Genomic DNA, 19,464 nt, shown 5'->3' on the forward strand with positions numbered 1-19,464 from the left:
ATTTATGAAAATAAATTAAAAAAGGATTGTACATTTGGTTGAGTAAAATAAAATACTGGTTCTTCAACAATATGAAACCTAGGAAAGTTGTGAGAGTGAAATTGATTCCAGGTTTCCGAAAAATAAATAATTTCTACAAAAATTCAAAGCTTTAGTAAGGTTATCGAGCGAAATTGATTGCCACATTTATGAAAAAAAATCTAAGTTATTAATAATATTTGTAGAGCAAAAATTTGTCAAAAAATAACATAAAAAATAGTTTGTTTTCCATAATAAAAAAATAATAAAAATATAATAAAAATAATAAAAAATATAATAAAAAAAATAACAATAAATTTTGTAAATTTTCACCATGTACCTACCTCATTAATAAAAACAGAAACGTTCGTTGCGTAACTTGCTGCTGGCAATGCCGCATTCGCTCAGTGCTCTCCCAATTGGAAAATCAAATGAAATGAATACACACAACGAAATTGACGTTTGCTTTATGTAGTCTGCCATCTTTGATTTTGCACAGCTAGTGGACGGACGGGTAGATTTTTTAAGTGTAGAAAATTTGATAAGCATAGATTTTTCACCAATACAAAATTTTAAAAGTGTAGTGCATTTGGTGAAACATGAACTTATGAAAAATTCATATATAATTTTTTGCAGTGCGATAGTTGTTTACATTTTTTTCTATCATATGTGCACGTTTGTAACTAAAAAGAACGCGTAGACATGGAAAATACAACAAAATAAGTAAATACAAATTATATTGTGGAATTTGCGTATTTTGCTTTTAACGCAAATCAGGCTTTAATTAAGCAAAGTTCTTATTAAAGTGTGGAATTCGGTGAGCAGCAGGTATTTATTGTTTAAAGAACTTTGGTTTAGTTAACGTTATTAATATGAATAAATGCAGTAAATGCGGCTAAACAATGTTATATATGGATTATAGTTAAATTTATGTGTGTCCTTCTATACTTGTACCTCGCAACCTTTAAACTGTTGAGCGCGAAGCTGTATATTGTTTGCCATTGTGATTTCAGCAACGGCATCGCAAATCAGCGACACCACAGCAACCAATATGGCAGCTGCCAGTACGACTGCAGCAACACCAGCTCCACCATCAACAAAATCAATGTTAGTGCAATTGACCACCGACGGTGTACCCAAGCTGCATTGTCCTGTATGTGATAAGGCATTAGTGTCGCTAAGCGGTTATGTGAAGCATGTAAAGAAACATGAGCCACCCGGTGGCTTCCTCTGTCGTTATTGTGACGAACGCTTCTGTTCGGAGGAAGAATTGAAGAAACATCGGGACAAAGTGCATACAACAATCGTTTGCCGGCTCTGTACAGAAGTCACTTTTACAAACGAAGATGACTATCGTGAGCATATACGGGTCGTACATAATGGCATCGATAGGGAAATGCTGAAATGTGACAAATGTGGCGCAGAATATAAGACAATTTATCCATACAAACGACATATAGAAACGGAGTGTGGCAAAATTAAACCTCACAAATGTGAGCAATGTTCAATGACTTTCGTAACAAAATATAATCTTAAACAACACATGGTGCTGCATACTGGCGAGCGGAAATATTGTTGTAGCTATTGTGGCAAGAATTTTCTGCAAAAAGGACGTTTGGTGGAGCATGAGCGCTCACACACGGGCGAGAAACCGCACAAGTGTGATGTTAGTAAAAAATAATTTTTACATATTTAGATTTTAAATATAATTTTGCTTTAATTTAGGTTTGTGGTAAGTGTTTTGCTCATCGAGAAAGTATTGTTACGCATTCCTCGATACACACCGGTGTGCGTTTGGTGGAGTGTAAATGCTGCCTTACACGTTTCTCTTGTCATTCGAATTTGATAAAACATCGACGTACGCGACCAGACACCTGTGGTCTACCACAATTTGATCCACCCAAACAGCGCACGCGCACGCATCGGCACAGAAGTAAGTTTCAACATGCAGTTTGTACGATATTATTTTATTCATAAAACTACAAAAATACTTTTCAGTACCACCAACACTTAATCCTACCTCTGAAATAAAAGTAAACAATTCCAATCGCATTATCAAGCCAGATCATAAAGAACAAGTGCGTAAGCCATACGCAAAGTTAGATGTAGACAGTACTACACCCACAAATTTGAACGCCAAAAATCGTGCTAATGGCAGACCAGGCAAAAGAAAGCGGAAAATATCTGCTACAGATACGGAAGAAGACGATGAATATGAGCAGGAGAAATGGCTTAATGAATGTGTTGAAAAAGTGGAAATTAACGGGCTTGAGACTGCCACAATAATAGAAACGCAGGAAGCAACTAACCCTGCTCCACCGCCCAGCTTACAAAATGGTACGGAAGAAAAAACTGTTACCGACGTCGGTAAATTCGAAACAGACTCGGAAGACGATTATGCCGATTTTGATCCAGCCGAAGATAGTGCTAGTGAAGATGAGCATAAAGAGAATGTACAATTAACGCTTGCAAAATTGAAAGATATCAAAAAAGAAGAAAACATCGCAAGAATTGAAAACTATATGGATAATGCATATGATGATGACGAACTAGAATTTATCGACTCGCGTGAATTTGTTGGTACCGAGTTCGAAGTCAAATCAGAAGATGCCAGTATTTTCAAAAATAAAGATAAACTGCTCGATTCGCTGTTAAAAGATAAGACGACGCAAAGCGTTATGAAGAGAGAGCAAGCGGGCTTACATGAGACTGAATTGATATTAATCAAAGCGGAGGATAGCGCCGACTATGTGGAGGAGACCGACATTTTGGACGTTGATAGTGATGTGAGCTTGCAATAAATAAATATAACATTGCAATTTTTACAATTATTTGTATATATTTTCTATAGCATTTAACCGCACCACTAGCTCCTTGTAAAATAATGCTACGAGATGTACGCCAACGGTACCCCGCATTGAAGGATGAGTCGAGTGTGAAAGTTTCACGCAATGCTGTGCCATTCCCCCGCCCAAGACGTCACCAACAAACTGCAGATACGGACAACGAGCTTGCAAATGACGCTGATAGACCGGATAGCGCATTGGAAGCACCGAAAAAATCACGTAAAAGCATCAAAAAAGTTGCACAGCCGCAAATTGAAGATAATGCAAAGGTCACGAAACGTGGACGCAAGCCACGTCAACTGACGGATGACGTAAATGTGCCTAATAATGCCGATGAAAATGTAGAAAGTGCAGTCGCTGATGATGAGGAGACGGAAGATAAACAAAAAACTGGTAAAACCTGTAAGCAGGGACGTATGGCTAAGCTTTCACAAAAGGAACTGAAAGCGCGTTTGAAACTATCAAGGCGCGGTGAGAAGCCTTGGCAGTGCCCATATTGCATAAAAGTATACCACATACGCAAACCTTTTGAGAAGCATTTGCGTGACGATCATCAACGGCCAGAGGAGGAAATCAAGGAGACTTTTAAAACCGAAGAAACGTCCATTAATGATGGTGAGGTCTTCAAGTGCCATATTTGCGCCAAAATATATCTGATGGAGAAACGTTTGACCAATCACATCAAAATGCATGGTGAGCAAAACATAAATAATCTTTGAATGCAGGGTTGCAATTAATGCATTAAAAAATTATTTTATTAACATTTGAATTAATTTTTTTATAAACCGTAAAATCTTTACTAAAAATAATTTTTAAGCCCAACTATCGGAATGAAAAATTAAAAAAAAAGTTTAATGCCAAATACCGGCATGAAAATTAAAACAAAATTTAATTCAAAAAATCCGATTAAAAATTTAGAATTAAATTTTATAATTTATTTGTAATTTAAATTTTATAATTTATTTATAATTTATAATTTTTAAATTATTTTGTAATCCCGAAAAGTTTAATTAAGTTTTTTTTTTTAATTTTAATCCAAATACTGGAACCATAAATTAAAAAAGCTAATCCAAAAATTTGTACTAAAACTGTTTTTTAAACCTAAATAACGGAATGAATTTACTATATACATACATATGTATATATTTATTTTTTTATTTTTTTTTTTTTGCGCAGGTCCCGACGGCAGTTTGACCTTCAAGTGTCCCTGCTATTGCTCCGTGTATTTCGCAACCAAGGACGAGGCAACTGCGCATGCGCGCAAGGAGCATCGTGATCTCATTTTTTGTAATATTTGTGAAAAATTCATGACCGGTCATGATTCGTTGAAAAATCACATGAGAAAACATGAACAGGAGCGAGACAGCAAATCTGTGGCGAATAGAAATTTTGTTTGTGACAAATGTGGTAAGAAATTCTCTGGACGCACCTCGTTGACCGATCACGTACGCTCCGATTGTGGCCGTAAGCCGCTTTATCAGTGCAATGTGTGTGGCAAGCATCTAACCACAGCAGGTATATTGAAAACACATCTGCTTTTGCACAAGGATGATACGCCCTATCAGTGCGACAAATGCGGCAAGACCTTCAAAGTGAAAGCCCAGTACAAGACGCATATAAAAACGCGGCATACGGACTTCAAACCTTTCCAGTGTCATGTAAGAGACCGAAATTCGTTTACATGTGCTTTTTTTTTATATAAATAATATAACTTAATTTCCATCCCGCAGCTGTGCCCTAAAGCTTATCCCTACCGCGAATCACTGCTCACACACATGACCGTGCATACGGGCATCAAGCGTTTCCTTTGCAATGGCTGTGGCAAACGTTTCACTTGTGTTTCCAACCTGCAGGCGCATCGTAAAGTGCACTCGGATACTTGTGGCCAATTGCCACTCAATGCAAAAGCGACACAGTATATGGGCGTGCAAAAAGGCAATCTACTTTTAGGCGCTAAGCCAGAGGCTGGCGTGGATTATAAGGAAACCAATACGCTAATAGCAAAAGAAGTAATTGATCGTGATCGTCCGATGGCGCAAGAGATTAATTATCCCTCGGAACCGTCTGCGCCTTTGGCAACTGTGCCCCTAAACTATACACAAACCGCGACACCACAATTATTGCTGCCACAAGTCATCACGCAATTTATAGATGATACGCATACATTGGCGTCTACGTCGACCGCATTTCCTTGAGTGCGGAAGTGAGGGCATTATTTAGATTTAATTTGTATGTTTAGTTGTAAATTTAAGTTGCTTTTAAAGTGTCATAGAGTTTGTTAGTGATACGCTTAACTTAAGCAAATTTGCATTTTAAAATGTATTGTTTTTAGTTTTAGTCAATAACTGCTTAAATATGTATAGAGTTAAAAAATATATGAATATTGAAATAAATTTTCTAATATGCAATAAAAAATAACATTTTAGTAAAGTGCAATATTATTATGCATAAAAAAAAACACTAGTAAACCTTGTTTACAAATGCCTTCAGCTAAAATTCACGTTGCATGAGTAGTACCAGTGTATAATAACGAACGCCTGTCAAAACAAATAAAATTGTATGTTTACTTTACAAATGCATACACGTCAACATTTTACTGACTTTGCTTTAATACATTTTGCTTCGCTTAATATATTTATAATTTACATTTAAACATACAATACATCTTCATGCCTAGACTTATTGCTAAGTTTTTAGAAACTGCTAAATTAACTTTAATGTTTATCATATTTGTGTGGAAGACAGCCTTTAATTTAAGCGAAAGTATGGTTTTTGAAATTTCCCTATAGGCATACGGCCACGTTGTCGTAAGCGGCGCACCGCTTCACGTAAATATTTGGGCTGCAAAGCGCCGATCTCACCTCCCGACTCCATAACATCTAAAGCTGAACATGTAAAAGTGTACATGAAAATAAATGTTTCAAATAAAGTAAATTTTTGGCCGGCTTACCCTCCTCCACAATTTCACCAACAAATACCTTCGCTATACCCGACATAGCGATCACAACATTTTGTGATACGGAGCAGCCGGTTATGGTTTGCATGAGGCGCTTCACTGCCGCTTTGGGAAATGCCGAACGGCGATACATTTCATAGCGATCGAGCTGCTCTTCGGTGAAGTTGGAAACGAGCACTCTACATTGCAGTTATAAAAAAATTAATCTACATTTTTATGTATTTCCAGGTGTTTACTTACTGCATTTTTTCGCGCTCCTCTTCTTCCAACTCCTTTTTGGTTTTCTGCTTTTTGGATGGCGTATCATCGTTTAATTCTGCACCTTCCAATTTTGGCTCCTTCATATCCATTCCAAGCTCATCTTGAAAACGTACCTTGTTAGCACCTTCATCACCGGAGTGATCGCTATTAACATTGCCATCACCATCGACATCGCGCGTGCGATTTTCCATATCGCTGCTAATCTTTGCTTTGTCAAATAACTTTAAATCGACTTCATCGTGTTCGGTTTGCTTTTGCGAACTTGAATTTGTTGTTGTCGTAGTTGAGACAGTTGTTGTTGGAAGCAGTATTTCATCCATTAGAGTTAATTTATTTTCAATAAATAAAACAAGTTGCTTACATATAAACAGTATACAAAAGTATACTTTTTTTCTGCAGCCGCTAAAACAGCTGTTTGACAAATGTCAATATTTAGTTTTATCTACAAAAGCAGGGTTGCATGATTTCTTTTTTTTCTTAAGTTTTACAATAAATTTCAAAGAAAATAATGGCAATAGAAGTGTTAATAAAATTCCAAATATGATTTTAAAAGTTACAGGTTAACTGAAAGATTTTCGTTTGAAATAAAAACTCATTTAGTATGGTTATGAGCACATCTCGAGTTAAAAATAATAATTTAAAATTTAGTTCAGCTGCCACAGCACTGTCGGCTGTCAAATGCATTGTTATTTTTTTGCTATTTTCGCACCGTGCCTTTTTGTCGTTTTGACAACTACCTCGTGTTTTTGTCTTCCCTTTTTCTGCAACACTCATCCAGCACGGAAAATTTTACAGCATTACTTTGCGCAAAGTTCATTTAATAACCAAATTGGATATTCATTGTGGTTGTACAACAAAATGTCAGTAGAAGTAACAAAAGTGGAAGCCACAGTCAATGCGGAGGAAGACGTAGAAAATGCGGCAACCGATGCGACAACTCCTGCCGCAACTGGAGAGGAGGTGAAAAAGCAAAAGAAGCCTAAACCAAATAATAAGAAACTGCGACAAGGTAAGCTGCGCTACAGAATGGACAATGACTTTTTTTCTAAATTAGATCACCTAACCCTAATGCAATTATCACACTCTCTGCGCTAGCTGAGGCAGCGGCGAAAAAGGCAACGGATGGTGAAAATAGCGAAACAGTAAATGCGGTGGCTAACGGTGAGTCCAAAGAGGAAGTTGAAAATGCCACAAATGAAGGCGATAAAAAATCTGCATCTAAGAAGAAGAATAAAAACAAAAACAAAGGCGGTAATAAGAAAGTGCAAACGGATCCACCGAGCATACCAATTGCGGAACTCTTCCCTGATGGACAATTTCCAGAGGGTGAGATTTTACAACATCCCACACCTAAAGATCTGCCCGACGATCGTACTGCCAAGGATCGTTTTACATCGGAGGAAAAACGTGCTTTGGATCGCATGCATAACGATATCTATCAGGAATTGCGTCAGGCTGCCGAGGCACACAGACAGACCAGGCAGTACATGCAACGTTACATTAAGCCGGGCATGACTATGATTCAGATTTGCGAAGAATTGGAGAATACAGCACGTCGTTTGATTGGTGAAAATGGACTGGAAGCCGGTTTGGCATTTCCCACCGGTTGCTCGTTGAATCATTGCGCTGCCCATTACACGCCTAACGCTGGCGATACGACTGTCTTGCAGTATGATGATGTTTGCAAAATTGATTTCGGCACACACATCAAGGGACGCATTATCGATTGCGCCTTCACGCTGACATTTAACAATAAGTACGACAAACTTTTGCAAGCTGTGAAGGAGGCCACCAATACAGGTATCAAAGAAGCCGGTATTGATGTACGTCTATGCGATGTAGGCGCTGCCATACAGGAAGTTATGGAATCATATGAATTGGAGTTGGATGGCAAAACATATCCAATCAAGTCTATCAGAAATCTAAACGGCCATTCCATCAGCCCATATCGTAAGTCGCAATCAGTGCTTTACATATTTGTGCGGGCATATAATTGCTTTCATTTTTATGTTGTACACAGGTATTCACTCGGGCAAGACTGTGCCAATTGTCAAGGGTGGCGAATCCACACGCATGGAAGAGAATGAGTTCTACGCTATCGAGACTTTCGGTTCAACCGGTCGCGGTCTAGTGCATGACGATATGGATTGTTCGCATTACATGAAGAATTTCGATGCCCCGTTCGTGCCATTGCGTTTGCAATCATCCAAACAGTTACTGGGCACAATCAATAAACATTTCGGCACATTGGCGTTCTGTAAACGTTGGTTGGATCGCGCCGGTGCCACTAAATATCAAATGGCGCTGAAGGATCTTTGCGATAAGGGTGTTGTGGAGGCCTACCCACCACTGTGCGACATTAGAGGTTGCTACACAGCTCAGTACGAGCATACAATTATGTTGCGCCCATCATGTAAAGAAATTGTATCGCGTGGTGATGATTATTAGTACATACACATATACATACAATAACACTTGAAGAAGAATGCAAATTCTAAATTGTTTTCATAATTATAATTTTATCTAGTGCTCAATGGAATTAACACTTGAAATTTACCCCAATTGAAAATTATTTTCCTTAAATGTGTATAACACTCAAAATACTAAGATTTGGCCAAAGCAAACAAAATAAGCTCTAATCATCTAAAAATTGCATACATTGTTAAATTATTATTCGAATGAAAACTTCTTTGCGCCTAATGTACCAATTCGTTCTAAAAAATGTTTATATCTGCTTCTAGTAATCGATTTTGTAATACATACGTACATACATAAAGCATTGAATTTAAAACGTAAAAGTAAAATAAAGCATGTTTATCAAAAACCCAAAATAAAAAGTTACATTCAAAAGATGACAAGAGTCTCAATTTTTTTTTATTTTTCAGAGCCCACAAATAGGTTCCACAGCACTTTACTGATGATAAAGTCCACTTTACGGTAAAGAGAATCCACAAGAAAAAAATAATATTTTGATATTTTTAACAAAATTCATATTTACAACAACAAAAAAAACAATAACTAGAGTCAAATAAAAATCAATTAAATTTACTGCGAGAGTATACATTTCTCGTTTTAGATTAAGGACACCGATTTACAAAATGTCAACAAATAAGAAGAGACATTAAAAATATGTTCACATTTCTGTCGAACTAATCACTGAAGTTGAATGACAACAAGTCATCATCTTTTTCAGCATTCTCTTGATCAGCGAAAAAATCCTCATAGTTGCTGTTCGATAAGCCGTTATTTTCAGCAAAATTCAAATCGAACTGCAGTAGGTCGCTGTCCTCCTCAGTGGGTGACAACTGCAAAGCAGCGCTGTCATCATTGCAGCCCTTGAGGGTCTCGCGGAAGAAACTCTCAAAATCCATTGACGACTTTTTACCCCTGCGTTTAGATTTTTCACTTGTACCCGTGGACTCATCAAAGCTTAACATAGCATTTGGGTCTTTAACGGCATTTGTACCCACCTCGGAATCTGTTTGAGAGGTTTCTACGCTAGATTCCTTCAAAAAGTCGTCGAAGAAGTTGTTACGGTCTGGTATTTTCTGTTGCTTTCGTACTTTTGGTATTGGGGGTGTTTTGAACACTTTATTCTTGGTCGACTGTAAAGGTTCTATGGCAATTGTTGAGCTTGTGGTTGGGGCCTGTGGCTCTGGTGTGAGAACTATGGGTAATTTCTGAAAAAAATCAATTTAAATTATTAAAAAACAAGTAAGTAAGAGCGAAGTTCGGGTATAACCGAACATGTCATACTCTTGCAACTTGCAAGGATTAAAGCGAAGGCAGTACCTTCAGGTACGTAAGGCCTGTTAGTTATATAGGGTCTAGGCAAAGTCTGATTCCATCTGCCTGATTTGTATTCTATAAAGGGAAATGGGTCTGGTAGTAAACGAGGGAAAGACGAAATACATCCTGTCATCAAACAGTCGTCGCACTCGCGTCTGGGCTCCCACGTCACTGTTAACAGTCATAACTTCGTAGTCATAGATACTTTCGTCTGCCTTGGAACCAGTATAAAGACCAACAATAATGTCAGCCTGGAAATCCAACGCAGAATAAGTCTTGCCAACAGGTGCCACATACTTCGGACGGAGTAGGCAATTGAGAAGTAAAGTCCTCTCTCGACGAACAATGACCGAACTCAACAAGTCACTCATCATCGTCGTCCTGTTATATGGTGCAGAGGTATGGACGATGAGAACATCTAATGAGTCGACGTTACGAGATATACGACGACATTGACATAGTTCAGGGAATTAAGAGACAGCGGCTAAGCTGGCTAGGTCACGTTGTCCGAATAAATGAAAACACAACAGCTATTAGTATTCGACGCAGTACCCCCCGGGGGGAGACAAATAAAGAGGAAAACCTTTACTCCATTGGAAAGACCGGATGAAGAAATACCTGGCTAAACTAGGAAACTCCAATTGGCGCCAAACAGCTAAAAGGAAGAACGACTGTCGCGCTGTTGTAAACTCGGCTATAACTTTGTAAGCGGTGTCTACGTAAGTAAACAAGAAGGAAGTGAAAGAATCAGATTGATTTTAAAAAGTTGTTATATGAGAAGTAGGCGTGGTTGTTATTCTAGTTTCACAGATAATGATAGGAATGTTTGGGAGGTAGGCCACCAGATTTGATTGGAATTCGTCACATAGTTCCTGAGAGCTTTTTTGTCTTAATAATATTCTCCGTTATACACTTTTTTGCATGATTTTGAACCAATTGTCGCAATACTTTTGCCACACTGATTGGGGTATCTCAAAAATATGCGGTCTGAATGCTTCAACCCCTCTTCAGATATAGAAAAATGATGAGCTCTTAGATTATTTTTTACGTCAGGACTACGGTGGATGATTCATCAAATCGATGTTTTGAGTGCTCAAAAATTGTTTCAGTCGAACTGTGAGAGCTCGCATTGTCCAGTTTTCCCGAAAGCAAAGCAGGCAACTATTTGCTTGGAAATGCTTCGTTTGCGAAGAACTTTTGTCGCATTCGGCTCATCTTGAAACCCCCGTAGAGTCGACTGATGTTTACCTTCGGGCTCATACGAGAAAATCTACGTTTATTCATCTCACACAATTTCATAGAGGTGTATGGAACCACCGTTATCGTACAAATGTTTTTTACAGTGGACGTCCTTCCCGAAAGGCTGTTTGCTTTTCATTGGGGGCGTTTTTTAATTGGCGGGTCCCAAATCCAGCGCAACCCTGGGGAGGGTTGTAAACTTGGCTATAACCGTGAAAGCGGTGTCTACGCCAATAAAGAAGAAGAAGACGTTGGCGAAATTCGTTTTGGAGTGATCTACAACCTCGATTGGATTTACCATACCATCGATAAACACTGCTTCTTGATGGATCTTCATCGAATAAAGTTCATCGATGCACTGTGGCTATGTTAATCGAAATAAATAAAGAAGTTTTCAACATGCTTATAATCACTTTGTATGAAGAAATACTAATAAGCTTCTTATCATCAAGTTTGGAGCACTGAGCAACACTATCACCTCTCATTTGGGACGAAGAGCAACCTGAAGAGATTCAAAAGCTGCGCCATTTCATCCAGAAAAACAACGATTTGATGTGGTTTGTGAGCCGGTGGTATCATCGGTCCATATTCTTTCAAAAATGATATCGGTGAGAAGGTAACCGCCCATAGAGACCGTTATCACCCCATGATAACCGACTATTTGATGCCTGAAATTGAAGGTCGTGATCTTGGCGACATTTGGTTTCAACAAGACGGCGCCACTTCCCAGACATCGCATCAATCAATGGATTTATTGAGAGAACATTTTGGTGAGCATATAATTACACGTTTTGGGTCGGTCGATTGGTCACCATGATCGTGTGATACCAAACCGTTAGACTTTTTCTTGTGAGGATATGTAAAGCCAAAAGTCTCGGCGGACAATCGCGCTTCGATTCAGACCTTGGATCAAAACATCACGCGTATCATTCGCCAGTTACCAGTCGAAGTGGTCGATTAGTTTTAGGTGACAAAAACAACCGTTAGGTGAACAAAACAATATTACTCTGTGTCCACATGTTGCAAAAGTATAAAAATATTGAGATAATATTAAACAGCAATTAAAATTAATTTCCCCAAAAATTTGATTTTCTCATAAAATACAAATATTAAATGAATTAACAAAATGATAAATTTAAAAAACCTCACCGTCGGCAATTTAGTGCCTGCTGGTTTAATGATACGACATTCTCGAATTTCGATTTTTGACTTTTTTTCGACAGCACTGGAAATCGTGTGCACTTTGCTTTGCCTTTGCGAACCCTGTAATCTTGCTTTCCTGAGCAATTTCTTCGCCGTAACGAATTCCGGCCTGGTCTGTTTCTGTCCGGATAATTCTTCACTGTGCGCGTTCTTATTTTCATTTCTTAAGACTTCATCCGTACTGAAAATTTCAATGGTCTCAGTATCACCATTAAATGTTGGCACGTTATCATCAACCAAAAATGTATCATTTTCAATTTCTTCACCGGTTCCGGCAACAGCATCACATTCAAGCGGATTGAAGCTCGCATGGCGTGTTGAAATGAAATCCAAATTATTCTCTACACTTTCGTGAGTGGCAAAACGTACACGTTTTTTGGGTATAAAAGCAGCACCCACATCCTCCGCAATATTTGGACGTCGCAGTATGGATTTTGGCCCACTTTCGGGTATTGTATTCGTGTGGTCCGTTTCAGAGTCATAGCTTACAGTCAAATTTGGAACGATGGAAGTGAAATCAGAATATGCAGTAGTGGTTACAAGCTCTTCGATTTGTTTTTGTTTCTGTAACTCCCACTCTTTGAAAAGATCTAAGAAACTGATTTCTTTCGGTTTTACATCTGTGTTCGCATTAATGGTATTTCCAAAAATAGGAAATGCATCAAGCTTCGTAGCGATGGATGGCGTGAAATCGTCGTTTGTGGCGGTTTTCTCTAGACTCGGCTCCAACTCATTTGCATTGACGTAAACGGGGAGCTGAATTTTAACGAAGACTTGATTATGTATACGGAGTTTCATGGTGACTTTACTTACCTTCGTATTGAATGTCTGCATTTTTGAAATCAATTCCTGCTTTTGTGCCATCAAATCCTTTCTTTGGGCATTATAAGCGTTTTCCAAAGCTGCAAGCTGGAATATGAAAAGTGATGTCGTGGTAGAGTTTAAATTATGACTTTACAAATCGGATCCACCCTTGTCAGACAGATTTTCCGCGATCTAACTGTTTTAGGATTGGTAAGCAGTAAGTTGTAAAGAATATCCAAAAAATCCGAAACCCATGAGTTCGCTGTTTACTGAACTGAGTTTTTAACTGGCGAAAACTGTCCGAGGGTACTACTCACTCTTTTTTATGACTTTAATAAAAGTTAGGCAACGGCTCGGTAAAGTAATACGTGAATTGCACCCAGCGGGTCCGGGGATTTTGGCTTGGAATACGAAGAAGCCGTCCAGGACGGCCAAGCAAGTTTGAAGATGGGGAACTGGAAGGGCTGGCCGTATTTATGAAAGTCACTTGAGCCGCAATTTCAAAACATTTAAAAGCGGTCGGATATATTCAAAGGAAGGAAGCTGAGAACATTATGACAACCCTGAATGCAAAAAATCATATTTGAAACCTGGCCAAACGTCAAAATCAACGGCAAAGCCGAATATTCATGACGCAAGCAAAAAAATAATTTTCCATCATGACAAAGTTCAGCTTCATGTTGCAAGACCGGTTAAAAGCTATTTAGAAAACAGCCTCACCCACCTATAGTTCAGATTTTGCCCTTTTTGACTACCACTTGTTCCAGACGATGGCTTCCTTCATTGCTGTCCGCCAAATCAGGGCGGTCATTTTGGAATGGAAGCCAAAAATTGCCAAAAAGATGGAAAAAAGCTACAGCTTAAGATAGGTAATACTTTGATTAATACTAGTGGTCATACATATTTCTTAAATAAATGTTTAAATTTTGAAAAAATCTCACGAATATATTTATGGATCCATTAATTTATCCTTTTCATTGATAATCAATTGATATTTTTTATATTTACCTCTGCTTCTTTTTCTGCTATTTCTTTGCTTCCTTTTACTAACAAAACGATTATAGCATTTTGTTCGTTTTGAACCTTGTCTAATTGCTCCAATAATTTCCTCTGGTAAGCAGTAGCACGTTGTTTAGCATTGTCTATTTTTGCTTGAATGTTGGCAACCTCTTTTTCAGCAGCACGCACTTTTTGAACTGAAAGTAAAATTTTTGTTAATTATAACATTATAATGTGATATTAAAATATAATGAATAAATAATAAAAAAATTAAAATAAATAAAAGTTTAAGATAAGGAACTTTTTTTTTTGATCGGTTAGTTTGTAAGGCATGCTATAGGTATCCGATCTTAATAATGGATCGGTCAGTTTGTATGACAACTATATCATATATAGGCCTGATGTCGCCAATTCCGACAAATTAGCAGCGTTTTGATGAGAAAAGGGCAGACGGACAGACAGGCAGATTTGGGTGAATCAACTCAACTTGTCACTCTGATCATTTCTATTGATTTAATTCACAAAAGTCCTTTTTTTAGGCTGTCGGAGTAGGCATGTCTCTTATTAAAAACTATAAACTTAAATAAATACTTATTAAGATAACCAAATAAAATCCGAAAAACAATCAATAAATCTAAATTAATTTCTAACATCCAGTCTCAGTGTATTATTATCGCTTAATCATCTCTAGTTAACAGTATAAATAAAACCATACCCACCTATTGGCCGCTGTTCCAACGCTTTTCTACGCTCCTTTTCCTCCTCATATTCTTCGCTCAGTTCGCGTATCTCATTCTGACACTTTAATTGCAGTAGTTCCAGCTTACAATGTAATTGCGAATTCCAATCAATATTTTGTACTTGCACACAAAATTCGACAGAATGCTTGTAAACGGTTAACATTTCTTCTTGTACCGCGCATTGTTGTTGGTATTGCAATTTTAACTGTTTCAGAATGCTTTCCAATTCATAGACGTCCATTGTGTTGATTAGCGTCTCTTGTAATAATTCTAAGCAATGGTTGTTGTTGTTATTAGTTGCAAACAAATTTCAGTTGTGGAAATATGTAAATAATTTATTATGTTTTTACTTTATCTATTAATTTTCCTTAGTGCTTACCATTCTCCAGTTTACGTTTCTCTTCTTTGCGCACCAAACACTGTGCCGTCTGGGCCAACAGTTCTTGTAATTTGCTGTTGCCTACCGCTTGCTGCTCCAAATAGTTGATTAATATTAACGAGTTCATTTTTCTGTGTGATTTATTTTCGTATACACAACAATTATGGTAAATAATTTTAATACCGAACAAATAATAGCCTTGTACGAAAATGCTATATTTGCACAATTTTTCACCATTTAATTTTGAAAGAGTGAAATTGAAATTAACAGTTCTTTATATCCGTTCGGTTAGCTTGTGTTGCCAGACGGTTGTTGCGTTAAAAATAAAGCAGGGTTGCATTTTTATTCACAAATTGTGATCAACATATAAAGTTATTATAATATTACAAATATCAACGGAAAAAAGATATTCAGCAAAATAGTACTACAATAATTATTGAATTTAAACATTTGCTTTTATTGCTTAAATTTTTTAAAATTATTTTTATATATTTTTGAAACAAATAAAAGATTTATAGTTTATAGGTTTTTAAACGTTTAGAAAAACGAAAATCATTATGCATATGTAATATATGGAAGCGGGGGTAATTCATGGACCAATATGAGAATTTCGGCATTAAACTGCCTTAAAGTATGTTCAATATTAATGTTCAGAAATAGGAAGTTTGAAAATTATATATTACAAATATTGGAGATAGAGGCAGTATTGACCCGACTTTATCTATCTCTGGCATTCCTCTTCTTCTTGATTGGCGTAGACAGAGTTTACAACAGCGAGCCGGTCGTTTTTTCCTTTTCATAGTTTGGCGCCAATTTGAGATTCCAAGTGTAGCCAGATCCTTCTCCACCTGGTCTTTCCAACGGATTGAAGGTCATCCTCTTCTACTACTTTCCCCGCCAATTACTGCGTCGAATACTCACAGAGATGGAGAGGTTTCATGTTATGACGGTCAACAGTACCGCTCTGTAAGTGTTGTGCATATGCGGACGACCTTCTTCTTATGGTCGAAGATCACTCTAGGTCTGCGCTAGAGCGCGCGGGAGGACATCTCTTAGAGATTGTAAATACTTGGGGTGTAGATGTGGGGGTTGACATATGGAGGGAAAAAACGGTGGCAATGCTTCTTAAGGGCAGATTATCACCGGCTCGTCCACCGATTGCCCATGTGAATGGGGTCAACATCAGATATGTATGTATGTGATGCAAGTCAAATATCAGGGGCTGACCATGAGTGAAAGGATGTGTTTTACTCCACACTTGGCGAATGTGAAGGAGCGACTGCAGGCAACCGTAGGCAAAGTACGACGCATTTTGAGGAGTGATTGTGGTCTCAGTCGTCGTGCTGTCCGCACCATTTAGCGTGGCTTGTTTGTGGCATGTGCCACAAATGCAACCGTTGTATGGTGGGAAGCAGCCACGACTGTCTTTGGGTGCCAAAAACTCCTATCAATTCAGCGTTGTATGATGCTTACCTGTATGTCGCACTGTCTCAACGGACGCAGGTTTTGTTAGGTGCATGTAACCTCTTGATCTGATTGTCATACAGCATGCTGTTGCATTCAGGTTAAGAAGGGGCTTCAAATTTTTCTGCGAAATGATTGGATTTCCGACGATGATGTGGAGAGGGAGAGATATCTAGTGAGCAAGAGGCTTCTAGATGCTATGGGTTAGGTGTAGGTAGCAATAACGTTCCTAAACGAATCCTAAGGGCCGAGTGACCTACGAGTACATTCGGGACGCTGGGTTCGTTGAGGATAACCCAGACTTCAGATTTTGTCTGAGTCTGTGTTTTCTGCTTACGGGGCATGGGCCTCTGAATGCATTTTTGCATCAGAGGCACCTACATATCTGATAGGTTGGGTTGTTTTTGTGGGACGGGGGTAGAGGATTGGGTGCATTTAATAGCTGAATGCCCGTTGTGCTTGGACATTAATGATCTAGGTAGTATGGAGATTAGCTAGACTGATAGACGATTAGATGTTAGTGGTGTGATCTCCACTAGTCAGAATACCGAACAGTTAGGGTCGTTTACGTGGGTTAGATTTTCTATGAGTGGTGTGTGTATGGGGTCCAACCCCTGGCCACCAGTCCAGAGCCGTATGAAAGCTCAACTGATAGTAGCTTCGGCTACGAGGTCTGCTCGAAGACTTAATTCTGGTACCACAGGGAGCAGGAGCCCTTGGAGTTTACTCCTGGAGTTTTTAGTTAAAATCCAAATGCGGGAAGAACTGACTTTGTCAGCTAAACGTGGAGTTATATTGCAACAAAGTGGTTAGTGTGTCCATTCCCCACTGCCAATTGGCATTCGCAGGGCGCTGATCAACGCATTGACACACCGGACGTTGTCAACAGTAACATGGAAGCCAAGTGCAAGTGCGACGACTGTTTGTTTGATGACAAGAGATATTTCGTCTTGCCCTCGTTACTACCCATTTGCTTCGCTTCCTTAGCCAGTCTGGAGAAATATCATCGGCGTACGCCAACAGCTGTACACTATTATAGAAGATTGTACCTACACGATTAAGTTCTGCATGCTCCTTATCAGTTCTTCGCCGCCGTGCTTGAATAGCTCGGCCGGCAATCCATCGGCCTACGCCGCTTTGATGTTCTTCAGAAGGGTAATTGCCATTTGAACTTCTTCGTCGTTGGGCAATGGAACGTCTGCTCCATCGTCATCGATTGGGGAATCGGATTCGCCATCTCTTGATGTTATGCTGTCACTGCTAATCAGCTGGCTAGAGAAGTGTTCCCTTTTTAATTTTAGTATGCTTTGGGTATCAGTCAGTAGATCACCTTTAAAGCTTTCTTTTAGTCGCCGAATCTTTTCCCTCTTCAAATCTCGGTTCAGGCATTACTATAAATTTTTAGCGCAAAAATATCGTATCTGAGTTTCATTAGGCTATCTCCCATACCAGCGCCAATAAGGTACGAGTATAAAGTCAACTCGATGTTTGAAAACTCTGATATTAATTATATACGGTTTAGATCAAGTTTTCACCCAATTGAATAATATTTAGGCACAAAGATACATTATTGTTAAAAAACTCGCTCTCTCATATGCGGTATAAAATCACCTGGAAGTTCGAAAATCTTTATATTAGGTATATAGAGGCTAAGGAGATTATATATTGATCCGATTCAACCTATATTTGACAAATATGTCTGTCTTTAAAACATACTATTATCAAAAAAGGATGCTCTCCGAATTTCTATAATATATCCCATAGATTGACCGATATTTTCGATCCTCCAGCAGATCATTTACACACACATACATATATAATTCCATAACTAACTTCATTGATGTTAGGCGTACAAATGTATTATACTCTGTAGCAACATTTTGTAAGAGTATAAAAAAACCCAAAAATAATCTTGTCCCAACAAATGAAAGCCCTAAGTGATAAAATACCACTGGCTCTTCTTCCAAGGGACCAAGATTTTACGATTGCTCTAATGCTAATGGATAGTACTCACAATCAAGTGCCTCGAAAACGTCGGAGGAAATTGGAAAATGAGTCGCAGGACTGCGTACCAAACTCTCCATACTTATGGGAAGTTTTCATCTTCCAAACAGGGGTCTTTTCTATAAGTCGGTATTTAGAAATAAACTTCTGAGGCAACTATCGTAACGAAAGTATCGTCATACTCAGCAATAGCCAAGTGGCACTTAAAGCTATCTCTGCTTATGAAAGTAAATCGCTAAAGGTGCAGGAGTGCATAGAACGGCTGAAGAACCTATCAGATTCTAACCAAGAACACCTTATCTGTGTGTTAGATTACAAGGATATAGCCTAGAATGAACTGGTGTCCCGCTCTGCAGCTTCCATTGGAATTGTAGGACCAGAACCCTGTATTGCATTTGGTCCTCATACCTAAATAAGCTTTTCTATATGGAGGAAAGAATAGGCAGGAAGAAGTAACGACAACAACTCCAAGGCATCCGCAAGGCCAAGTTGCTAATGGGTGGTTACCAGCTCAACAGGTTTAAAAAGGTAATCAACATCGCAAGAAACAAATTCCGATTATTTATTGCACTTTACCTAGGCTATTGTAAAATCAAGAAGCAGTTATTCAGCATGGGCCTAGCCTCTTGTGCAAGCTGCCGGTTCTGCGACATGGAGTCGAAAATTTGCAGACTAATCCTTGAATCCATGTTTCCGAATAGGAATCACCTATTACTATATTGGAATTTATCAATGTGCTTGGGCTAGAGAGTCGTTGTGACA

General features: G+C 38.5%; 4 protein-coding genes across 6 annotated transcripts; 2 read left to right on the plus strand and 2 right to left on the minus strand.

The window, feature by feature from the left end:
- The first annotated feature begins 495 nt into the window (after positions 1 to 495).
- On the plus strand, positions 496 to 5,443 carry LOC126754180 (zinc finger protein 37). 3 transcript variants are annotated; one of them, XM_050466136.1, is made up of 7 exons: positions 496 to 846; positions 905 to 1,684; positions 1,744 to 1,951; positions 2,017 to 2,804; positions 2,870 to 3,557; positions 4,041 to 4,522; positions 4,595 to 5,443. In XM_050466136.1, the coding sequence occupies exons 2-7, from the start codon at positions 1,070 to 1,072 to the stop codon at positions 5,057 to 5,059; spliced, it is 3,246 nt and encodes a 1,081-aa protein (XP_050322093.1). In that variant the 5' UTR covers positions 496 to 846; positions 905 to 1,069; the 3' UTR covers positions 5,060 to 5,443. The 3 variants fall into 3 exon arrangements, with proteins under 3 accessions (XP_050322093.1, XP_050322095.1, XP_050322094.1); XM_050466138.1 differs by having other exon boundaries at positions 941 to 1,684; XM_050466137.1 differs by having other exon boundaries at positions 1,032 to 1,684.
- A 169-nt stretch (positions 5,444 to 5,612) lies between these two features.
- On the minus strand, positions 5,613 to 6,401 carry LOC126753711 (transcription initiation factor TFIID subunit 11). Its single transcript, XM_050465385.1, has 3 exons — positions 6,061 to 6,401; positions 5,815 to 5,999; positions 5,613 to 5,749 (listed from the first exon to the last, which is right to left on the minus strand). Exons 1-3 carry the CDS (start codon positions 6,399 to 6,401, stop codon positions 5,613 to 5,615), a joined length of 663 nt encoding a protein of 220 aa, XP_050321342.1.
- A 415-nt stretch (positions 6,402 to 6,816) lies between these two features.
- LOC126754188 (methionine aminopeptidase 2) lies at positions 6,817 to 8,939 on the plus strand. The gene is made up of 3 exons (XM_050466150.1): positions 6,817 to 7,090; positions 7,177 to 8,031; positions 8,102 to 8,939. Exons 1-3 carry the CDS (start codon positions 6,940 to 6,942, stop codon positions 8,527 to 8,529), a joined length of 1,434 nt encoding a protein of 477 aa, XP_050322107.1. The 5' UTR covers positions 6,817 to 6,939; the 3' UTR covers positions 8,530 to 8,939.
- Positions 8,940 to 9,105: 166 nt separating this feature from the next.
- LOC126754183 (uncharacterized) lies at positions 9,106 to 15,420 on the minus strand. The gene is made up of 6 exons (XM_050466141.1): positions 15,235 to 15,420; positions 14,835 to 15,125; positions 14,125 to 14,312; positions 13,126 to 13,221; positions 12,259 to 13,068; positions 9,106 to 9,761 (listed from the first exon to the last, which is right to left on the minus strand). The coding sequence occupies exons 1-6, from the start codon at positions 15,359 to 15,361 to the stop codon at positions 9,231 to 9,233; spliced, it is 2,043 nt and encodes a 680-aa protein (XP_050322098.1). The 5' UTR covers positions 15,362 to 15,420; the 3' UTR covers positions 9,106 to 9,230.
- Positions 15,421 to 19,464: the final 4,044 nt, after the last annotated feature.

Source organism: Bactrocera neohumeralis, chromosome 3, assembly GCF_024586455.1.
Source record: "Bactrocera neohumeralis isolate Rockhampton chromosome 3, APGP_CSIRO_Bneo_wtdbg2-racon-allhic-juicebox.fasta_v2, whole genome shotgun sequence".
Classification (NCBI taxonomy): domain Eukaryota; kingdom Metazoa; phylum Arthropoda; class Insecta; order Diptera; family Tephritidae; genus Bactrocera; species Bactrocera neohumeralis.